This window comes from Aedes albopictus, chromosome 2 (genome assembly GCF_035046485.1).
Source record: "Aedes albopictus strain Foshan chromosome 2, AalbF5, whole genome shotgun sequence".
In the NCBI taxonomy this organism is placed as follows: Eukaryota; Metazoa; Arthropoda; class Insecta; order Diptera; family Culicidae; genus Aedes; species Aedes albopictus.
The window spans coordinates 26,116,615-26,134,858 of record NC_085137.1 but is presented as its reverse complement, the minus strand read 5'-3'; the positions used below and the strand labels follow the sequence as shown (position 1 = coordinate 26,134,858).

Sequence of the window (18,244 nt, the reverse complement as noted above, 5' to 3'; positions counted from 1 at the left end):
TCATTGCGCACTCGTCGGAGGAAAAGCGAAAGTTGCACCGATAAAAGCTCTCTCGATCCCGAGGTTGGAACTCCAGGCCGCATTGATAGGCTGCAGGCTTATGAAAACTCTTTGCAACAGTCATAGCCTGCCGATATCGCAGCGAGTGTTTTGGACCGACTCGAAGACCGTGCTCGCCTGGATCCATTCCGACCACCGCCGCTACCGACAGTTTGTTGCCTGCAGAATAGGAGAGATTCTCTCCAAGTCCAATGCCGTAGAGTGGCGATACGTTCCATCGAAGGCCAATGTTGCAGACGATGGCACGAAGTGGGCCAGTGGACCGAATCTGAAAACCGACAGCCGTTGGTTTAGAGGACCGGATTTCCTGTGGAAGTCTGAGGAGCTGTGGCCACGTCAGACTGAACCCGAAGCAACAACCGTCGAGATCAGGCCGTGCAACGTTCACCTTACGGTGGAGCATTACGAAGTCGTCGAATGGAGCCGCTTCTCTAAATTCGAAAGGCTAAAACGGACTGTTGCCTACATCTATCGCTTCGCAGACAACTGCCGGCGGAAGGCGACGAAGCTGCCGTTACAGAGCTCGCATATCACCAACGAGGAACTCAACAAAGCTGAAAACGCACTGTGGCGGCTAGCGCAGCAAGACGCGTACCCTGAAGAGATGGTTGAGCTACAGAAAGCGAAGGAAGGACAGAAGCCGAAACTGAACCGAACCAGCCGGATCTACAAGTTGTCTCCGTTCATCGACGAGTGTGACGTAGTCCGAATGGACACCCGAATCGTTGGAGCGATTTTCGTACCGTTTGACACCAAATACCCAATAATTCTTCCGAAAGGACACCGCCTGACCAAGCTGGTCGTCGAGTGGTACCATCGGCTCTACTTGCACGCAAACAATGAGACGGTCATCAATGAAGTACGACAGCGCTTCCATGTTCCCTGCCTGCGTGCACTGGTGCGGAATCTGACGAAGACTTGTATGCAGTGTAAGATCTCCAAGGCCAAACCGTTGTGTCCGCGTGAGGCCCCACTACCGAAGGCCCGCCTTAGTCCGTACACCCGCCCTTTCAGCTACGTTGGGCTGGACTACTTCGGCCCCATTCAGGTCAGGATCGGACGCTCCTTGGTCAAACGGTGGGTGGCGCTTTTTACGTGCCTCACCATCCGGGCCGTTCACCTGGAAGTGGTGCATTCCCTGTCCACCGAGGCTTGTAAGATGGCGATTCGGCGGTTCGTCGTGCGACGAGGCGCGCCCCTAGAAATCAGAAGCGATAACGGTACCAATTTCCTGGGTGCCAGCCACGAGTTACAGCAGCAGATCAGAGAGATGAATCAGGAACTGTCAGCCGTCTTCACCAACGTAGTTACCAAGTGGGTGTTCAACCCGCCGTCAGCCCCGCACATGGGTGGATCATGGGAGAGGCTTGTCAGGTCAATCAAAATAGCCTTTTCCAGCCTCTCGACCACCAGAAATCCCGATGACGAGACTCTTCTCACGTTGATGATCGAAGCGGAAGGAATAGTCAATTCCAGACCACTGACGTTCGTACCGCTGGAGTCAGAATCTCAGGCAGCCCTTACTCCAAACCACTTTTTGCTGCTAAGTTCGCAGGGAGTTTCTCAACCTCCGATGGCTATTCCAGATCATCCAGAGTCCTTAAGGACGAACTGGCGATTGACGACGAACCTGGTGAATCAATTCTGGCATCGTTGGGTGCGGGAGTACCTTCCGACTATCGCTGGACGTACTAAATGGTACGGAGAGGCCAAGGAGCCGAAAGTCGGAGATCTAGCTGTCGTCGTTGATCCATCGGTTCGGAACGGATGGCTGCGTGGGCGGATTCTTTCCGCTATTACAGGACGAGACGGACGGTGCAGACAAGTTTTAGTGAAAACCAGTGGAGGAGTGCTGCGGCGGCCTGTTACGAAGGTTGCTATCCTGGACGTCAAGGCAGCGGATGATGGAGGTAGCGGTAACGCAGTACCACCGGAAGTGATGGACCTGCATTACGGGTCGGGGGATGTTGGGGGCAACCCTACGCCACTGTCCCCTAATAGCGCGCAGCCCTGTAACTTGTCACCGACACTTACAATCAGATCAGCTGTCAAACACTGACAAACAGCAGCTGACGCAACTTCCGATCAATTTTTCCTCAAACCATCCTTGCAAACTAGACAAGAAGGCAGAGTCATAGTTAGAAATATCCAGTGAATTGTAATTCAATCAGTATTTTAGTCAGAAACCGTCATCCTGCAGTATTAACACCGAATTAAAACGAGGAGACCAAATGTAAGTCTGAAAACATTATTGTATTTATGTTAAAACTAAAATGAATTTCAATACAACAGCTTTGAGCTCGCATAACCACAAACATAGCGTGCTACAGAGAACTCCAAAATCCATCCGAAACGTTCCAACACTTCTTTTCTTAAATTTTCAACGAGGATTTTTTTTTTTTGGGAATTTCTACAATAATTTCCTCCAAAAAATATTCTTTGAGTTTTTGTTTCCCCCAGATTCGTCCATGAGTGCCTGCTAAGATTTCTCCTGGAAATACTACGAGGATTTTTCCATATTATTTTTTGAGATCTTTTCAGGAACTTTTCCAAACGTTGCATGAGAAGTTCTAGAATTTTTACAAGAATTTGTCCAAAAATGTTCAGAATTTCTTTTTTAAATTGTTCCTGGAATTCTCCGGTGAAAAAAAATATCAGATTTGCTCAAGATTTCCAGAAAGTCTGCCCATTAATTTCTCTTGGAATTCCTCCGAGTTGTTTTTAGAAAGGTTTTCAGGAATTCGTTACTAAAACGTTACTCGAGCTTTAAAAAAACATCTAATTTTTTCTACTCCCTCAAAGATTATTTAGAATTCTAGTTTTAGGAGCTCTCCCAGATTTTTAAGTGAAAATTTTTATAATTTTTTTAAATTGAATTTCGCCAAGTATTTCTAACCAAATTTTTTAGGGAATTTTATCCAAAAATAATTTTGAAATTCGCAGCTGATATCTACAAAAAATATCTCCGAGGATTGGACCGAGAATCTATCAAAAAAGTTTCCTTTAGACGTTCGTCCAAAGATTCCTCCAGGAAAATCTTGCCAGGATTCTTCAGATGATATTCTCAGAGATTCAACTGATGGTTTTCCCAACGATTACTCGTGGTTGTTCACCGAGTATTTTTCCAAGAATTCCTCTAAAAATTTGATGATTCTTCTCAAGAACCCTGCAGCCTTTTTTGCCGTAGAATATTTCAAAAATATCTACATCCTTCAGATTATTTTGTTTGGGGATTTCTGAGAGTTTTTGCTTGGATTTCTCTAAGGACGCCTACAGAAATTTTCCTTAGAATATTTCTAAGGATCACCGTACAAATTGTTCCGCATATTCCTCCATAAATTCTGCCGAGTGCACAAGTTTTTAATTTCTCTGAGGCCTCTAAAATTTCTCCAACATGTCCGTCAGAAATACCTGCAAAAGTGCTTTAAATAATTAATACAAAATGTTGTGAGAATTCCCGCAGATATTCATTCATGAAATTTCTCCAAACTTCTCCCAGAAATTCCTTCAAGAAGTTCTGCGGAAAATTTCTCAAAAAAAATGTTTATTTAAAAAAAGGCGATCAAACAAAACCTGCGAAGATTTCCACCTGAAATACTTCCTTAGATTCTTTCAGGTATTCCTCAGAAATATCTCCCAAAAACCCTTCAGAAATTCCTCCGAGGAGTCCTTTTAGAGTCCCTCCAAAATCCACTCGATTTTTATCAATAACTCCGCTTGAAATTCTCATGACGATCCCTCTAGGATCGATTAAAGGCTGCTGTGAACATTTACAGTTAATTTACGATACACTCCTTATTATTGCTTTAATATTTTCGATTAAATGCGTCACTTTTTATCCTACCGCAGGTCCAAAAGGAGATGGCCATCAATCGGTTTGCGGCGGATCTGCCCCGAGAAAAGTGGGACACCTGGGATCCGATGCTGATTTCGGAGGGATTGTTCAGCGCAGCCAATATCTTCAGCTCGCTCAAGCTGGTGTACATATTTTCGGTGAATCCTCATCTGGGACCGCTACAGGTGTCGCTCTCGCGGATGGTGATGGACATCATGAAGTTTTTCTTCCTGTACGTGCTGGTGCTGTTTGCCTTCAGTAGCGGTCTCAATCAGTTGTTGTGGTAGGTTTATTATGGCGCTTATACCTGATCAGAATGACTTAGTAATTGATTTCAAATTATAGGTACTACGCCGATTTAGAGAAGAAGCGATGTCCAGATGCGTCGGCGTTCTCCAACATGACGTCAACCGATCCAAATGCATGCGTCGTGTGGAGGCGATTTGCGAAGTAAGTAGAATTCACCTCGAATTAAGAAACCTTCATCGACTGCCTATATTTCAGCCTGTTCGAAACCATTCAAACCCTATTCTGGGCGGTATTCGGTTTGGTGGATCTGGAGAACTTTGAACTGGACGGGATCAAAATCTTCACCCGCTTCTGGGGCATGCTGATGTTCGGGACGTACTCGGTGATCAACATCGTGGTGCTGCTGAATCTTCTGATTGCCATGATGAATCATTCATATCAGCTTATATCGGTAAGCACCTTATCAATGTTCATGGAAGTGCCGTTTCCACCTTTCAATCTTCTCTCATCCATGACCCTGTACAGTAAATGTTGATTGATACGAGAAAGCTTGCTAAACTTAATCTATTTATTTCCAGGAACGAGCCGACGTGGAGTGGAAGTTTGCCCGGTCCAAGCTGTGGATCAGCTACTTCGAGGAGGGAGGAACCTGCCCGCCACCGTTCAACATCATTCCAACACCGAAGTCCATCTTCTACGTCTTCCAGTGGGTCAAGCGGAAATTCTGCGGTCATTCCAAGGCCGTCAAGAAGGAGCACATGAAGACGATTCGAGTGAGTAACGATTCGAGCCATCTGGGTGTTGTCCGAAACCTGGGATTGGGGCTGGGATGACCATTGAGTGCACCGTGTGTTTCTAATGTGTGGTATCACGAATCTACGTCTATTCCCTCCTGTTCCAACCGAATCCTCTATCTCCTGTGGAACCTTTCTCTCACTACCTTCATACCTATCATCTCCTATACCGATTGGGACTTCTCTCTCTATACGCGTGGAATCTCTTTCCTCTTCCGCTATTTGCTCTGCTCCGGTTTTCTGTTTTTGTTTCAGCGGAAGGTAAAGCAAGCCAGCGAGCGGGACTTTCGGTATCAGAGCATAATGAGGAATCTGGTGCGGCGGTATGTGACCGTCGAACAGCGAAAGGCCGAGTCCCAGGGCGTCACCGAAGATGACGTCAACGAAATCAAGCAGGACATCTCGGCCTTTCGTTGCGAACTGGTGGAGATTCTGAAGAACAGCGGAATGAACACGACCAGTGCGACGGGATCCGGCAGTGGGGTCGGCGGCAAGAAGAACCGCCAGAAGGAACGCCGACTCATGAAGGGGTTCAACATTGCTCCTCCACCGGCGCCGGAGGGCGGACAACACTTGACCCCAGTCTCCGAGTTCATATCACAGCTTCCGGAACACGGTTCGCACGAGCTGTTCGCCGGAGTGTTCGGGCCCGGCCTTACTCCCAAGAAAGCTCTGCACCAAGTCAACCCGATGCATCAGTTCTCGTCGCAATCGCAGAGTTCCTTCGGCGAGAACAACAATGCAATGCACAAACTATCCAAACTTGCACCGAAGTTCCACTCCAAGAGGCCCAACTCGCAGAAGAAACGATGGGGTAGTGAAAGACTACGATGAGCAATGTTCCACATTTCTAAACTCTTCTTCCAACGTTCTAGGAACTCTCATCGAAGCGGCAAAGCACGGAAGCGTCTCCAAGTTCATCGGAAGATCCCGTTCGGAAGACTCGGTCTGCAATCACGGTCCACGGGGGGAATCCGCCAGCCACAGTAACAGTCCCGCTTCGGACGAAGCCATCACGGAGTCTCCCTCGGACTCCAACCCAAGTCTGGACCGGCCAGAGGTGGAAGCGTCTCCGGATCCGACCAAACATCATCACCACCACCACAACCAGCAGCATCACCAGCGTGAGGGTAGCGATAAGTCGCACGGAGGAAAAACGAAAGATTCCTCGCATCATCACTATCACCTGCACTTCGGTGCCCTAGCGGCACTCAAGCGGAAGCGGAAAAAGTTTTCGAATAGCAGAAATAGCAGCCCGGTGCTGGAGCCTCCCTGTGAGGTGGCTCCTCCCGTAGCTCCGCTGAATAATTCTAGCAGTAAGGTGAGTGATGGGAAAATGGGAACGGCATATTTTTACAATGTATTTATAGTTACACAATCAATTAGTTCCCATTTTCCGACTATACCAGTCGGCTAGTCTGAAATAGACGTAATAACTTAGGCATTTAAAGGCCAAGTGTGTTTAATTGACAAATTGAAAGATACATTTTTCAAAAAAAATCTCCCTTGTGTTGGTAGGATTCGAACCCACGACTCCGTATACCTGTTCCGGCGCTTTAACCAACTCAGTCAAAAAACAAGTTACGATTCTGTCGAATAGGTCAAACTGGATTCGAAGTGCCACTAGCTTGTTACTTTCAATTAGGTGTTCCGAAAATTCTCAAATTGTGACTGCTAATTCCTCAAAAAATGGGACAAACTTGGTCTTGATTGGTAAACTTTACATAAAGTGGTAGTGCTTGGAGTAAAATGTTCCATAGTTGACAACCGATAAATGCTATATTTCATGACTTGCACTACCTAGTAACGTAAACCCGCAACAAACAGCTCATTAATTGTAGGTTCTGTTGAAGAAACCACCATATTTTCTAAAATTATTGGGAGATTAGAGTTTTTTCTCCAAAAAATAAATTTTTCGTCAAAGGGAATAATAAAAACTAACGTATCGCTGCAGTTGGATTTTTGCTTAGTTCGATTACAAACAGATGTTCCATGGAAGAAGTTTTTAGGAAATCCGGTGTTCAAATTCCTCTCTTCTGAGTTTGTAGAAATAAATCCAATAGGTATCTTTGAAGAACATGCTGAAGGGAGAATATACTAACGAATACTACTGAAACTCCTTAAGGCTCAAATAACCATCATTCAGTCATCAGCAATCATCAATTATTCAAAAGCAGTTTTCTTCCTAGAAATCCAATAACCGTCAATGAAAATTATTTCACTGTTATCCTGATGCTGAGTAGAGTACAGTGATAAACTTTCATTGAAATTGGTTGTGATTTCAGCGAAAAAACTGCTTTTGATTTTCTGGTAAAGGATGATGGTTTGTTTCCTCTTAAAGAATCTTAGCATGAATTTCTGCAGGAATCTCTGGAAGAATTTCTACAAGAATCACTGAAAGTATTTATGCAAGAATCTTGCTGAATTTCTTGAATGAATCTTCCAAGTAATTCCTGGCCATTGGCCATTTTTATTAATGTCACTTTAAACTATAAAGTTCATTCGTGACGGACATTCCTGGAGACATTGCTGTGGATCAGGAAAGAGAATCACCGGAACATTTTCTGAGAAAAGATCGCTTGCTGAAAGGTTTTCTGAAACAGTCTTTGAAAGAGCTTATGTATGCGGAGATGTACAGCCTAAAGCTGAAAATCCCAATAAAGAATAATAAATGATGAATTAAAAAAAAAAAAAAATATATTTTTAAACAAATCTCAGCAGAATTTTTGAAGCAATATCTACAAGAATTTTTGCAGGAAACTTTGGCGATTTGTTATGAATACCTTTAAGATTATCTTACGGAATTAAGATGTTCTTCTGAAATTTTGTACAACGACAAAAAATAACATTTTCTGCCTAATACTATAGGTTGTTCTTTGCATGGTATTTTTACGGTATTTCCTTCTGTTCAGGGACTGCAGAGTCATACCGGAATCAAATGGTCTACCAGATGGTTTGTTGTATCAGGGTAGGCTAAATTTACTGGAGACCTTCGGAATACAACAATAACATGATGGTTGTTTTCTATTGACAAAAACTTGACCACCTCACAAACATTTGCCCGGAAAACAGTTCATTTAGTATCCTTAGGACACCCAGAAATCCCCAAAGTGTATCTCATGTTCAAATATAAATGTAACAACAAGGAGCGAACTCACCATGTAATCCTATTCAATTGGTTTTCTATATTTGCCAGTATCCAATGGGTTAAGAATGCCCTCCAAACCATAATGAACTACAAAATCGCGAATATCCGACCCGACGAACCGAAAAACAATCAGTTGGATGCATCAGCAACTAACTCCTGCATCCACATTTTGAACCCAATTACTCATAATTTCCCAAATACATATGTGGAAAAGTAAATTAACAAAAACTTGTCTTAAACAGAGTTATTATTTTAGGGGATTTTGAACAGCCATTCTCAATTTGGGGTCATATCTCTCCTGAAACATCTTGGAACCCCTCTAACTCGCATTGAAAAATGTGCTTAAAACCTCTCAAAACGCCTTAATCGCACAACTGAAACCCTAAAAATCGGGGTTTGAGGGCATATAGAGGTTTCAAAGGAGTTTGAGCGAAAGAGGTGTTGTCAGGGACGATAAACAGAGTACATTGGGATCATAAAGGATTTTAGAGGTGTTTTAATGACTTTTGGGTTTGTAGAAGAATATGGGGGATACAAAAGCGGTTCCAGTCGGTCGGCTTTAAATGGGACCCTCCTTCAAAAACTAAATGAGTTTAAAGGGTGCATTGAGAAGTTTTATAGGGAGGCATAATTGAAGAGATGACAAGTGCGGGTAGCTCAATGGAAACCAATCGGGTTTTGAGAGGGTTATCAGCAAACGATAAAGAAAGGGGTTAATGGGGATTGCAAGAGAGTTTGCAGGACAGTTTTCAATTAGATGCATTGGAAACTCTTTCTATACCAGGAACTAGGTTCCTCCAGGAGATCCTTCAGAAATTCTTCTAGAATCCAACATGTGATTTCTCATGATGTGCAGGTATCTTTCAGGGATTATTCCGGGAGTTTCATCAAGGGTTCCTACAGTAATTACTTCTAGCATTCCTCATGGAATTTCTTCGGGGATTACTCTTGGTATTACTCCGGGATGCCTTATGAATTTTTTCCAGAGATTCTTTCAGGAGTTCCTTCGGTGATCTCTCCAGGAGTTCGTTCGGGGATCACCCTAATAGCTCCAAGAGAATTCAGGGATGTCGTAACTAATATATAACATGTGTGTTGCTTGGGCAGGGTGTTCTTTAGGAATTTCTTCAGAAGTTCACTGAGTTATTCCAACAGGAGTTCACTCAGGTGTAAGGTACACCGGGGCAAGTTGAAACGGGTGGGGCAAGATGAAACACGAAGTTTTGAATTAGATTTCAATCAAATTTAGAAATTTGTCCTTCGCTAAAAGATTGTTTGAATCAAAAACTATGTGTTATGGCGATCAAACTGTTTATCATCATAAGAAAACATCATGTTAATCCGCTGTTTCATCTTGCCCCACCCGTTTCAACTTGCCCCGGTGTACCTTACTTCCAGAAGTCCCATCAGAGATTCTTTCAGGATGATTCACAAATGCCTCCTGCAGACCTATCAAGAACTCCGTAAAAAGTTTCTTCCGGAACCCCTGCAAGAGGTCTTAAGAAATATGTCTAGGAGCTCCTGCAGGGATTCCTTCTGAAGTTCGTTTAGAAATTCCTACAAGAGTTCTTACAGAAATAAGTCCAGGAGATCCATCAGATATTCCTCCAGGGTCTCTTGCAGATGTTTCTTAAGAGATTCATCCTGAATTTCACCTGAAGTTACTTCAGTAATCCCTGCAGAAGTTCCTCCAGAAAACTTATAGGAAGAATTAAAGATACCTCCAAGAGAATTCAGACATTCCCCAAAAGTTTATTCGGGGATTCCTATATAAAAGTTCCTTCTAAGATTCCTTCAGAATATCCTCAAAAAGACACTACACCGTCTTCAGCCAGAGGCTGCACAGACTGAACATTACTAACACGAGACAATGGGCAACACACATACCACACAGTGGCCCAATGGAAAATTTTCCGTTAGACGAAAAGTTTTTTCCGACTGAAGCGGGAATCGAACTCGCACTCCGCGGCTTACGAAACGCCTAGACGACTGACGCCGCTAACCGCATGCCCACGAAGCCCACTTAGGCCCCTTAGGGGATTCCTCGAGAAGTTCCTTTAGGGATTCTTCCAGGAGTTCTCCCAGGGATCGCTTTTGGTTTTTTTATCTGTATTAACAAGATTTTTAGCCCTAGGCTAATACATCTCGGGACCCACGCTTTACTTCCCTACCGAAGGAAGAACTCACATTTTGCGAGTTTTTCGGGAGTGGGATTCGATCCCAGGTCCTCGGCGTGATAGTCACGTGCTCTAACTATCACAACAGGTCCGCTCCCTCCTGGGGTTCTTTCAGATTGTAGATTAAGATTGAGAATTTTCCAGGAGGACTCACGGATGCCTCAAGAAGTTACATCAGAGATATTTCCAGGAGCTCATTCAGGATTTCCTACACTGCCGATTGTCCCATGTTCTATGGGATTCCCATATAACATGGGACAATCGGGCGTACAGGAGTTCCTTCAATATTTTCCTTAGGATTATAATCATACATGTCTCCAGGATATTCTTGAGGGATCTTCCGTGGAGTTTATACCAGAATACCTCCAGGATTTTCTTCTGGAATTCCTCCAGAAATTCTTTACGAAATAACTCCTGCAAATCCTTCTCCATACCCGGAACGATTCTTTTTGGCAGATTCTGCTGAAAATTCTTCAAGTATTCCCTCTGAAATTACTACAGGGACTTCTCCTGTAATTTGTTCGGGGATTCTTCCTGGACTTTTTTCGAAAATTCCTTCTGGAATTTCTTCGGGAATTTCCCCTGGAATTCTTTAGGGCATTCTTCTTGAATTTTTTTCGGGGATTCCTCCTAGAAATCCCTCAGGAATTTCTCCTGAAATTCCTTCAGAGATTCTTCTGAATATTTTTCGTAGATTCCTCCTAGAAATCTTTTAGAGATTCTTTCTCGAATTGCCTTAAAAGCTTCATGTGGAATCCTTTTGGGGATTACTGCTGGAATTCCTTTGGGTATCGTGCTGGAAATCTTTCGGGATTCCCTCTTGGAATTCCTGCGGGAATTCCTCCTAGAATTATTTCAGGGATTCCTCATGGAATACTTACCTACGAGGGTTCCTCCTGGAACTCCTTCGAGGATTTCTCCAAGATATTTTTCGATGGTTCCTCCTAGAAATATGCCTTCTCGAATTCCTTTGAAGATTCTTTATGAAATTTTTATAAATATTCCTCCTTGGCTTGCTTCATGGATTCCTATTGAAATTATTTCGGGAAATTCTCATAATATCCTGTCGTGAATTCGTCCTGGATTTTCTTTTGTAATGTGTTTTAGAATTTCTTCGGAGATTCCTCCTGAAATTTCTTCAGAAATTCCTTCAGGATTCCTCATGGAATTCTTTCAGGATTTCTTCTTGAATTTCTTCGATGGTTTCTCCCAGAATTCCTTCGGAAATTCCTGCTGCAATTCGGGGATTAAATCTAGAGTTCCTTTGGGGATTCTTCCTTGAATGTCTTCGGGAATTCCTCCTGGATTTCCTATGCGGATTTCTCTTGGAATTCCTTCGGGGTTTACAACAACTCTGGTGATTCCCCCTGGTGATTCCCCCTAGGATTCCAGCAGGAATTCCTCTGCAGATTCCCCCTTGTTTCCCGGTGGAGATTCCTCCAGGAATTCCTTCGGAGAATTTTCCTAGAATTCTTTCAAGGAATTCTTTTGGAATTCTTCTGGGATTGCTCCTGCCATTCTTTCGTGGATTTTACCTGGAATTCCTTCAGGGATTCTTTTTGGACTTTCTTTAAGAATTCCTCTTGATATTCATTCGTGGATTCCTCCTGATATTTAGTTGGGATTTTATCCTGGAATTCCTTTGGGATTTCCTCATGGAATGCCTTTGGTGATTTCTTTTTAAATTTCTTCGCGTTTTCCACCTGGAGTTCCTTCGGTGATTCTTCCTAGAATTCCTTAGGGAATTACTCCCGGAAGTCTATCGGGGATTCCTCTTGGTAGTCCTTCATGGATCCCTCACGGAATTCCTCCGAAGATTCCTGCTGGAATTCCTTCAGGGATTTTTCCTAGAACCAGTGAATCAAAATTCAACCATCGTGCAACAATATCGACAATGTCGCAACCTGAATTTGTTGCGACATTCTATCCAATGCGACATACGTTTGTCCCAACTTGAACAAAATAGGACAAAGATCGTGCACCACGAGTTTAGAGACTTTTAAGCCTTGCATTGTGATTTTCGAGCGGTAACTTCGAGTCGGTAAACACTGCAACGCTGCTGAAGATATATCATCAAAAAGTTTTGATTTTTGGTTACTAGTCATTGATTATTCACAAGTTGAAAAGTACGCAACAAATTCTGCTTCCGTTTTGTCTGCAACAAAAAATTTCGAGATCATGTCATTATCTGTTACCAGTTGAGATAAAGAGTAATCGCCGCGTCTTCTTTATTGCTTGTTTTGTGCCTCTTTTGTCTGGCACTTCTCTTCACTGCCTAGAACTCGTCGTGGAATTCTTTCGACAATCACTGCTAGAGTTATCCCAAGGATTTTTCCAAATATTCCTTACGAGATTTCTCCTGGATATTTCTCGTTGATTCCTCCGAGATATTTTTTGGGAATTTATTTTAGAATTTCCTTAGAAAATCCCGTTGGATTTCTTTCGAGGATTCGTGCTGGACATTTTTTGTTGACTACTCTTAGAAAATCTTAGGGGTTTCTTTCTTGAATTTCTTTAGAAATTTCCGCTGGAACTTCTTCAGGTATTCCACCTGGAAATCCTTTGCGAATTGCTGTTGTAATTCTTTTAGGATTCCTGCTTGAATTCATTTGGGTAATCCTCCTGGAATTTCTTCGGGGGTTTTTGCTGGATTTCCTTCTGAAATTCCTCGAAAACTCCAATCAGGGATTTCTTCAGAAGTATCTGCAGGGATCTCTCTAGGAGAGATATTTGAACCAGATTCCTACAGAAGTACCTTCAGGGTTTCATACAACAGTTCCTGCAGAGAATTGTCCAGAATTTTGTTCATGGATTCCTCCAGGAGTTTCATTAAGGTATCTCCTGGAATTCCTTCCGAGATTTCTCCCTGAAATCAATCAGGGATTTCTTAGTGTAAATCGTGCGACCTTTTTATTATAATTGATAGCTCCTGAAGGTTCTAAGAAAACTCTCGCACTCCGCATACGTAAAACAGTAGGCCATGGAATTTTGACGTCAAAAAAAGAGTTGTTTGTTTTATCAATATGAACAACTTTGCCAAAGACGCAAAGTCTCTAGGACGTAAAACTAAAAAGATAGATGATGGCGCCACCTATGCGGATAAGCTAAATACGAACTACTAATTTCTTGGAAATTATTGTCCCTGATCATTACAAAAAACTTTGTCGAAGACACCATGTGTCGGAAATGCTTCGTTTCAGAGTCATTAATTTTGTCCCGCTAGAACGCAATCCTGGCCCTTAGTGCAATGGGATTACGGAACGTTTCAAGACGTTTAAAGGGCGATTCAGTGTGGGGATCAAGAGTCTTTCGAAGGCGTTACAACGGGTTTCAGTGGCGTTTCAAGGCATTTGAGAGCCATTTTCAGAGAGTTTCTGGGGGTTTCAGGAATGTTTAAGGACAGACTTGTTAGAATCCCAAAATGGCCGCCACAATGGCCGACTTTGGGACCTACACACGATTTCGAGGGCAAAAATCTCTTCGTAAACACAACCAGCTTATTACAAGTGAGCAAAAACAGAATAATAAAATACACTGTTGTTGAAAGCTTGCTTCTTGAGATTTGTGTGTCTGAAGTTCTGATGCATTGTTGAAGCGGGATTTCAAGACGTTTGTCCTTAAAAAGCATTTGGAGAAGTTCCAGAGGCGTTCCTGAGGTGCTTCAAGGAGTTTTCAGGGCCGCTTCAGGGGATTCTGGAACCTTAAAAAAGAATTCCAAGGGGTTTCGGGGACATTTATAATTGATAATGAAGAATTCAATGGGATTATGGAGGTTTCAAGGCATTCCAGGGTCGTTTCAAAGAGTATCAACGAGTTTCAACTCAGACGTATTTTTAGGTAGTTTGAAGGGGTTTCAGAGGCCTATCAAGGCGTTTCTGATATTTTTTGACGTCTCAGAAGCATTTCAAATGCTTTCAGGGGTATTTCAAAGTCATAACAGGGATTTCAGGGCGTTCCAATAGTATAACGGGGTTGCTGAGGCGTTTTAAGAGATTTTAAGGGCAACTCTGTAGAGTCTCACAAGCCTTTTAAGATCGTTATAAGGTATGTAAAGAGCATTTCAAGACATTTCATAGGCGTTTCGAAGAATTTCAAGAGGTTTCAGGCACGTCTCAGGGGTGTTCCGATGCGTATCCTGGGCATTCTATGCCATTCCAGGAGCGCATCAAAGAAGTTTGCAGGGGCGTTTCAGGAAACTCCCTGAGACTTTATCGTACACCTCTGAGACATACAAGGCCTACGAGACCTCCAGGTACTCCTGAGCCCTAAAATAATCCCATAAAACGCCCCTGTTAGATCCTCTGAAGCGCCCTTGAGATCCCCTAGAATCCTACTGAAACCCACTGGGACGCCTTGAAACGCCTCTATGACCATCTTAAACACGACTGAGACCAAGGTTGTTTATCGATAAATTATCGGTTTGCCCGATAATCTCTCGATAACGATAATCACACGATAAATCAAAGCGAAGATCAACGCACCTTCGAAAATTTTGCGATAAATCTAGTTACCCTGGAGACAGAATCAACAATGGTTCGGTTTTTTTTTCGAAGACGTTATCGAATCGATAATCTCATCGGTATAGCCGAAGACATTTCCGCTTGAAGACGTTATCCTTATCGACTATATACGATAACAGATGTTAGCTTTGTTGGCGATAACGCAATTTATCGATTAACAACCTTGACTGAGACCACCTGGCCCCTCTAAAGCGCAACTGAGACCTACTGTACTCTCATGGGACCCTGAAACACCCCTACAACTCCATTGAGACCCCCTGAGACTTCCTGAAAAGACCCTGAAACGCCCTGGAGACCCCCAGATCCTCATTGAAACCCTTTGAAACGCTGCTGAGATCTCCAGGTACTCCCATGAGACCCCCTATGACCCCATAAACCAACCCTATGACCTCATGGAGCGCCCCAGAGACCCTCGAAAATACTCCAGAACAACCTAAGACTCCCTTAAACGCACTTGAGTCTCTCTGGAATGTTTCTGAGACCCCCTACTGAGGAGATTTAAGTGAGACCGCGAAGAATTTCATGGTAGTTTAGCGTCTTGTAGGAGACCCGACTGTAGTTGTCCAGTCACAGGCAATAATATGAAGTTTTGAAGAATTTTAAAGTCTCGTTTCAATTTATTGTCTTTCGTGATTGTTACGAATACTCTATAGTTCAGCTGATACCGAATACTGATTTATGTATTCCTTTTTATTATAACCATTCTCATCCTTCCCCATTGCAGGTCCTGAAACGTGCTTCTAGTGTGCCGTCGTCCCGCAGCGGTTGCGACGAGGGTGTGGTCGGCAGCGCCGGTGGTGCCATCGTAGAGGGTGCTACGGAGGACATCGGCGTCCCGCTGAAAACGCCTCGCCACGAGCAAACGCAGAGCCAGCACAACTCGATGGAAAACCAGCTGGATCCTCCGTTGACTCCTTCCACGACGGAGGAAAGCGTGGACAACGCCTCGCACGTACGGATGAACTCGACGGAACCTCTGCTGAGGATACAGGGCCGGGCGGTGACCATCGATGAGCTGACGAATCCCGGCGGACGATCCGGCGGTCCGAGTGGGTCGTCCGGTCAAACACGGCCGCAGCCTTCTTCCTACAGGATCCCAGGGGTCACTCCGGTGCGGGGACACTTCCAATCCCAGGGATGGTTATAGGGCCTAGTCAATGGTGGTGCTTGTTTTATGTACATAGTATGGTAGTCAGTCAGTCGGTTAAGAAAAAAGGTATTTATAATTGCCAGCGAGAGTATTATCTAGTCATGTAGGGAATGGGGGGGCTCGTAGGGAGAAGCGGGAACACACTTGAACTGCCATCTCGAAAACAGGACAAATTCTTACCCAATCGGATGTAAACTTATCGAAAGCAAAATTCTAAACCAATCGGAATCGGCGGGGTTCAGTTTTTGGCGATTATCCAATAGGTAGCTGTCTAAACGTTTTTGGGTTACCAATAGTGAGGAAGGCCGGAAGACCTAAACGCTTAGCGAAGGGATATTTTGTTGTTAGACTAGTGGAATCTTTGTGCAAATTCAGGTATCAGGTATCAGCAGGTCGGCTCCAGAGGCACGTTCTCCTCCATTTGGGAAATTTGTGCCATATTTATTTCATTAGGAATTCTTCATGCAGTTACTAGATAATTTCCTTGTGAAATTATTCTCTCTTATTCTTAGAGGAATTTTCAGTTGAACTCCTTGGAATACTTATAAAAATAATTTGTCGATTTCCTATAGAATTAGGTCATGAATTTCCTGATCAAATTCTTAGAAAAATTTCCTGGTACTTGTTTCTGATGCGAGTTTTTGTGGACTCATTTGAAAAACTCCCAGTAAGGTTTCTACTAAAAATGTTTTATTTATAATCGGAGTCACCAGAGTTTAACCCGCATAATTATAAAAAATAGCCTGAACCAACAGACTTCTGTTTTGATGTAATTACTATCTTCTCGACGATGATCAGAAACTCTTAACAAAACAAAAATGGGAATTGGGCGCAAAACACTTAATTGCGTGGGTGAAGGGCTTCCGAGCTGACATCTTCCTGCCGGAAGATTCCTTTCACCCGCCAATGTTGAAGTAGGAATACCATAACCTCATATACTTACCAACAGTTTGCACCGTAAGCTAGCGATCCGACTATGAGTGGGATCTGAATAGGAAAAAAATATATTTAGCTAATTGAATCACTTAATAAACACTAGTCAACATAGTAATAGAAAGAAGAGATTTTAACTAACAATAGCACAAGCAAGGGACCATGTCTCTTAACATTCGAAAATTAGCGATGATCGAAGTAGCCGTTGGATGAATTTCGCGCCCAATCGCCTACTGAGGTTGGCAAAACCAAGCCTACAATTTCAAGGTTTGGCGCGAATTTCGTCATCAATAAAATATCAAATGTCAACCATGAAAAAAAGTTGGATTTTACCACAGGGTTTTTCATGTAGCGAAAGTCAGGCGAACAACAAGAGGCAAAAGTTTCTCGAACGGAACTGCTCTTCAGTTGTGGACACAGAGATAAGAGTCAACAATAATCCATTTTTTATAAAACTTGCAGCGTTGCACCAAAAGAAACATAACTTTCTAGTTCAAACAAATCTAAAGTCACCAAATTACAGAAAAAAATGCAATCTTACTTGTACAGAGATCACCCTTCTACCACCACACCCTCACAAACAAAAGTTTATAAAAAGAAAATTAGAGAGATAGCATTCACATACACACACACGCAAACAACAAACACAAGGAATTTTCCTTGACTAACGATGCGAAGAAATCAATGGAGGCCTTATTACTGAGAAGATATGTGTTATTATAAAAATTACCTAGAACAACAATAACAACTAGAACATAGTTGTGCGACTATTCACACCAACAAAACAGGATTGAATAATAACTCGTACACCTAAACGGATTCACAACTTTATAATCAATACAGTTCGGAAAAGTAGATCTCACGAAACGTCTCTATGTGATGAGTACGGACTCGGTCCAAATTTCCTCAAAGGAAATTTAGAACGAACTCAACTCTCGTTCCTCATAATCAAATTGGTGGATATACGATAGGTTAAAAATAAATAATTTTGGAAAGTTTGCGGATAATAATGAATTTCAACTAGCACCGGAAGAACAGCTAAGCAAATTAACCACAACACAAAAAAAACAGACATAGAAGATCATCTAAAAACCAATCGCTAAAAATGACACTATCGGAAGTAAAAACAAGTATTTATACCTAGCTCTAAGCAAGAAGAAAGTTAAACAAAATGGATTAAACTGGAAACAACTAGTCTAGTAGAACAGACATACACTCAGTATATTATATATTACTATATAAATATGGTAGTTATCGACGTAATATTCCAGTCATTGGTTACACAACTGCATTATTTGAACTTATAACGGCGGCGATGGCAAACACGCTACGGAATTAGGAAATCAAACAAACAAACAAAATACAGATTGTTTATAGG

The 18,244-nt window shown here is 42.8% G+C and overlaps 1 protein-coding gene across 2 annotated transcripts in view; it reads left to right on the top strand.

Moving 5' to 3' along the window:
* Positions 1–17,870, top strand: part of LOC109407024 (transient receptor potential-gamma protein) — a 502,502-nt gene extending 484,632 nt beyond the window's left edge. For both annotated transcript variants that reach the window (XM_062849336.1, XM_062849335.1), the window contains 7 exons: positions 3,910–4,178; positions 4,241–4,345; positions 4,400–4,595; positions 4,723–4,917; positions 5,194–5,752; positions 5,814–6,259; positions 15,508–17,870. In XM_062849336.1, the coding sequence (XP_062705320.1) occupies positions 3,910–4,178; positions 4,241–4,345; positions 4,400–4,595; positions 4,723–4,917; positions 5,194–5,752; positions 5,814–6,259; positions 15,508–15,930 (2,193 nt within the window). In that variant the 3' untranslated portion in view covers positions 15,931–17,870. The remainder of the gene's footprint in view (positions 1–3,909; positions 4,179–4,240; positions 4,346–4,399; positions 4,596–4,722; positions 4,918–5,193; positions 5,753–5,813; positions 6,260–15,507) is intronic.
* The last annotated feature ends 374 nt before the right edge of the window (positions 17,871–18,244 follow it).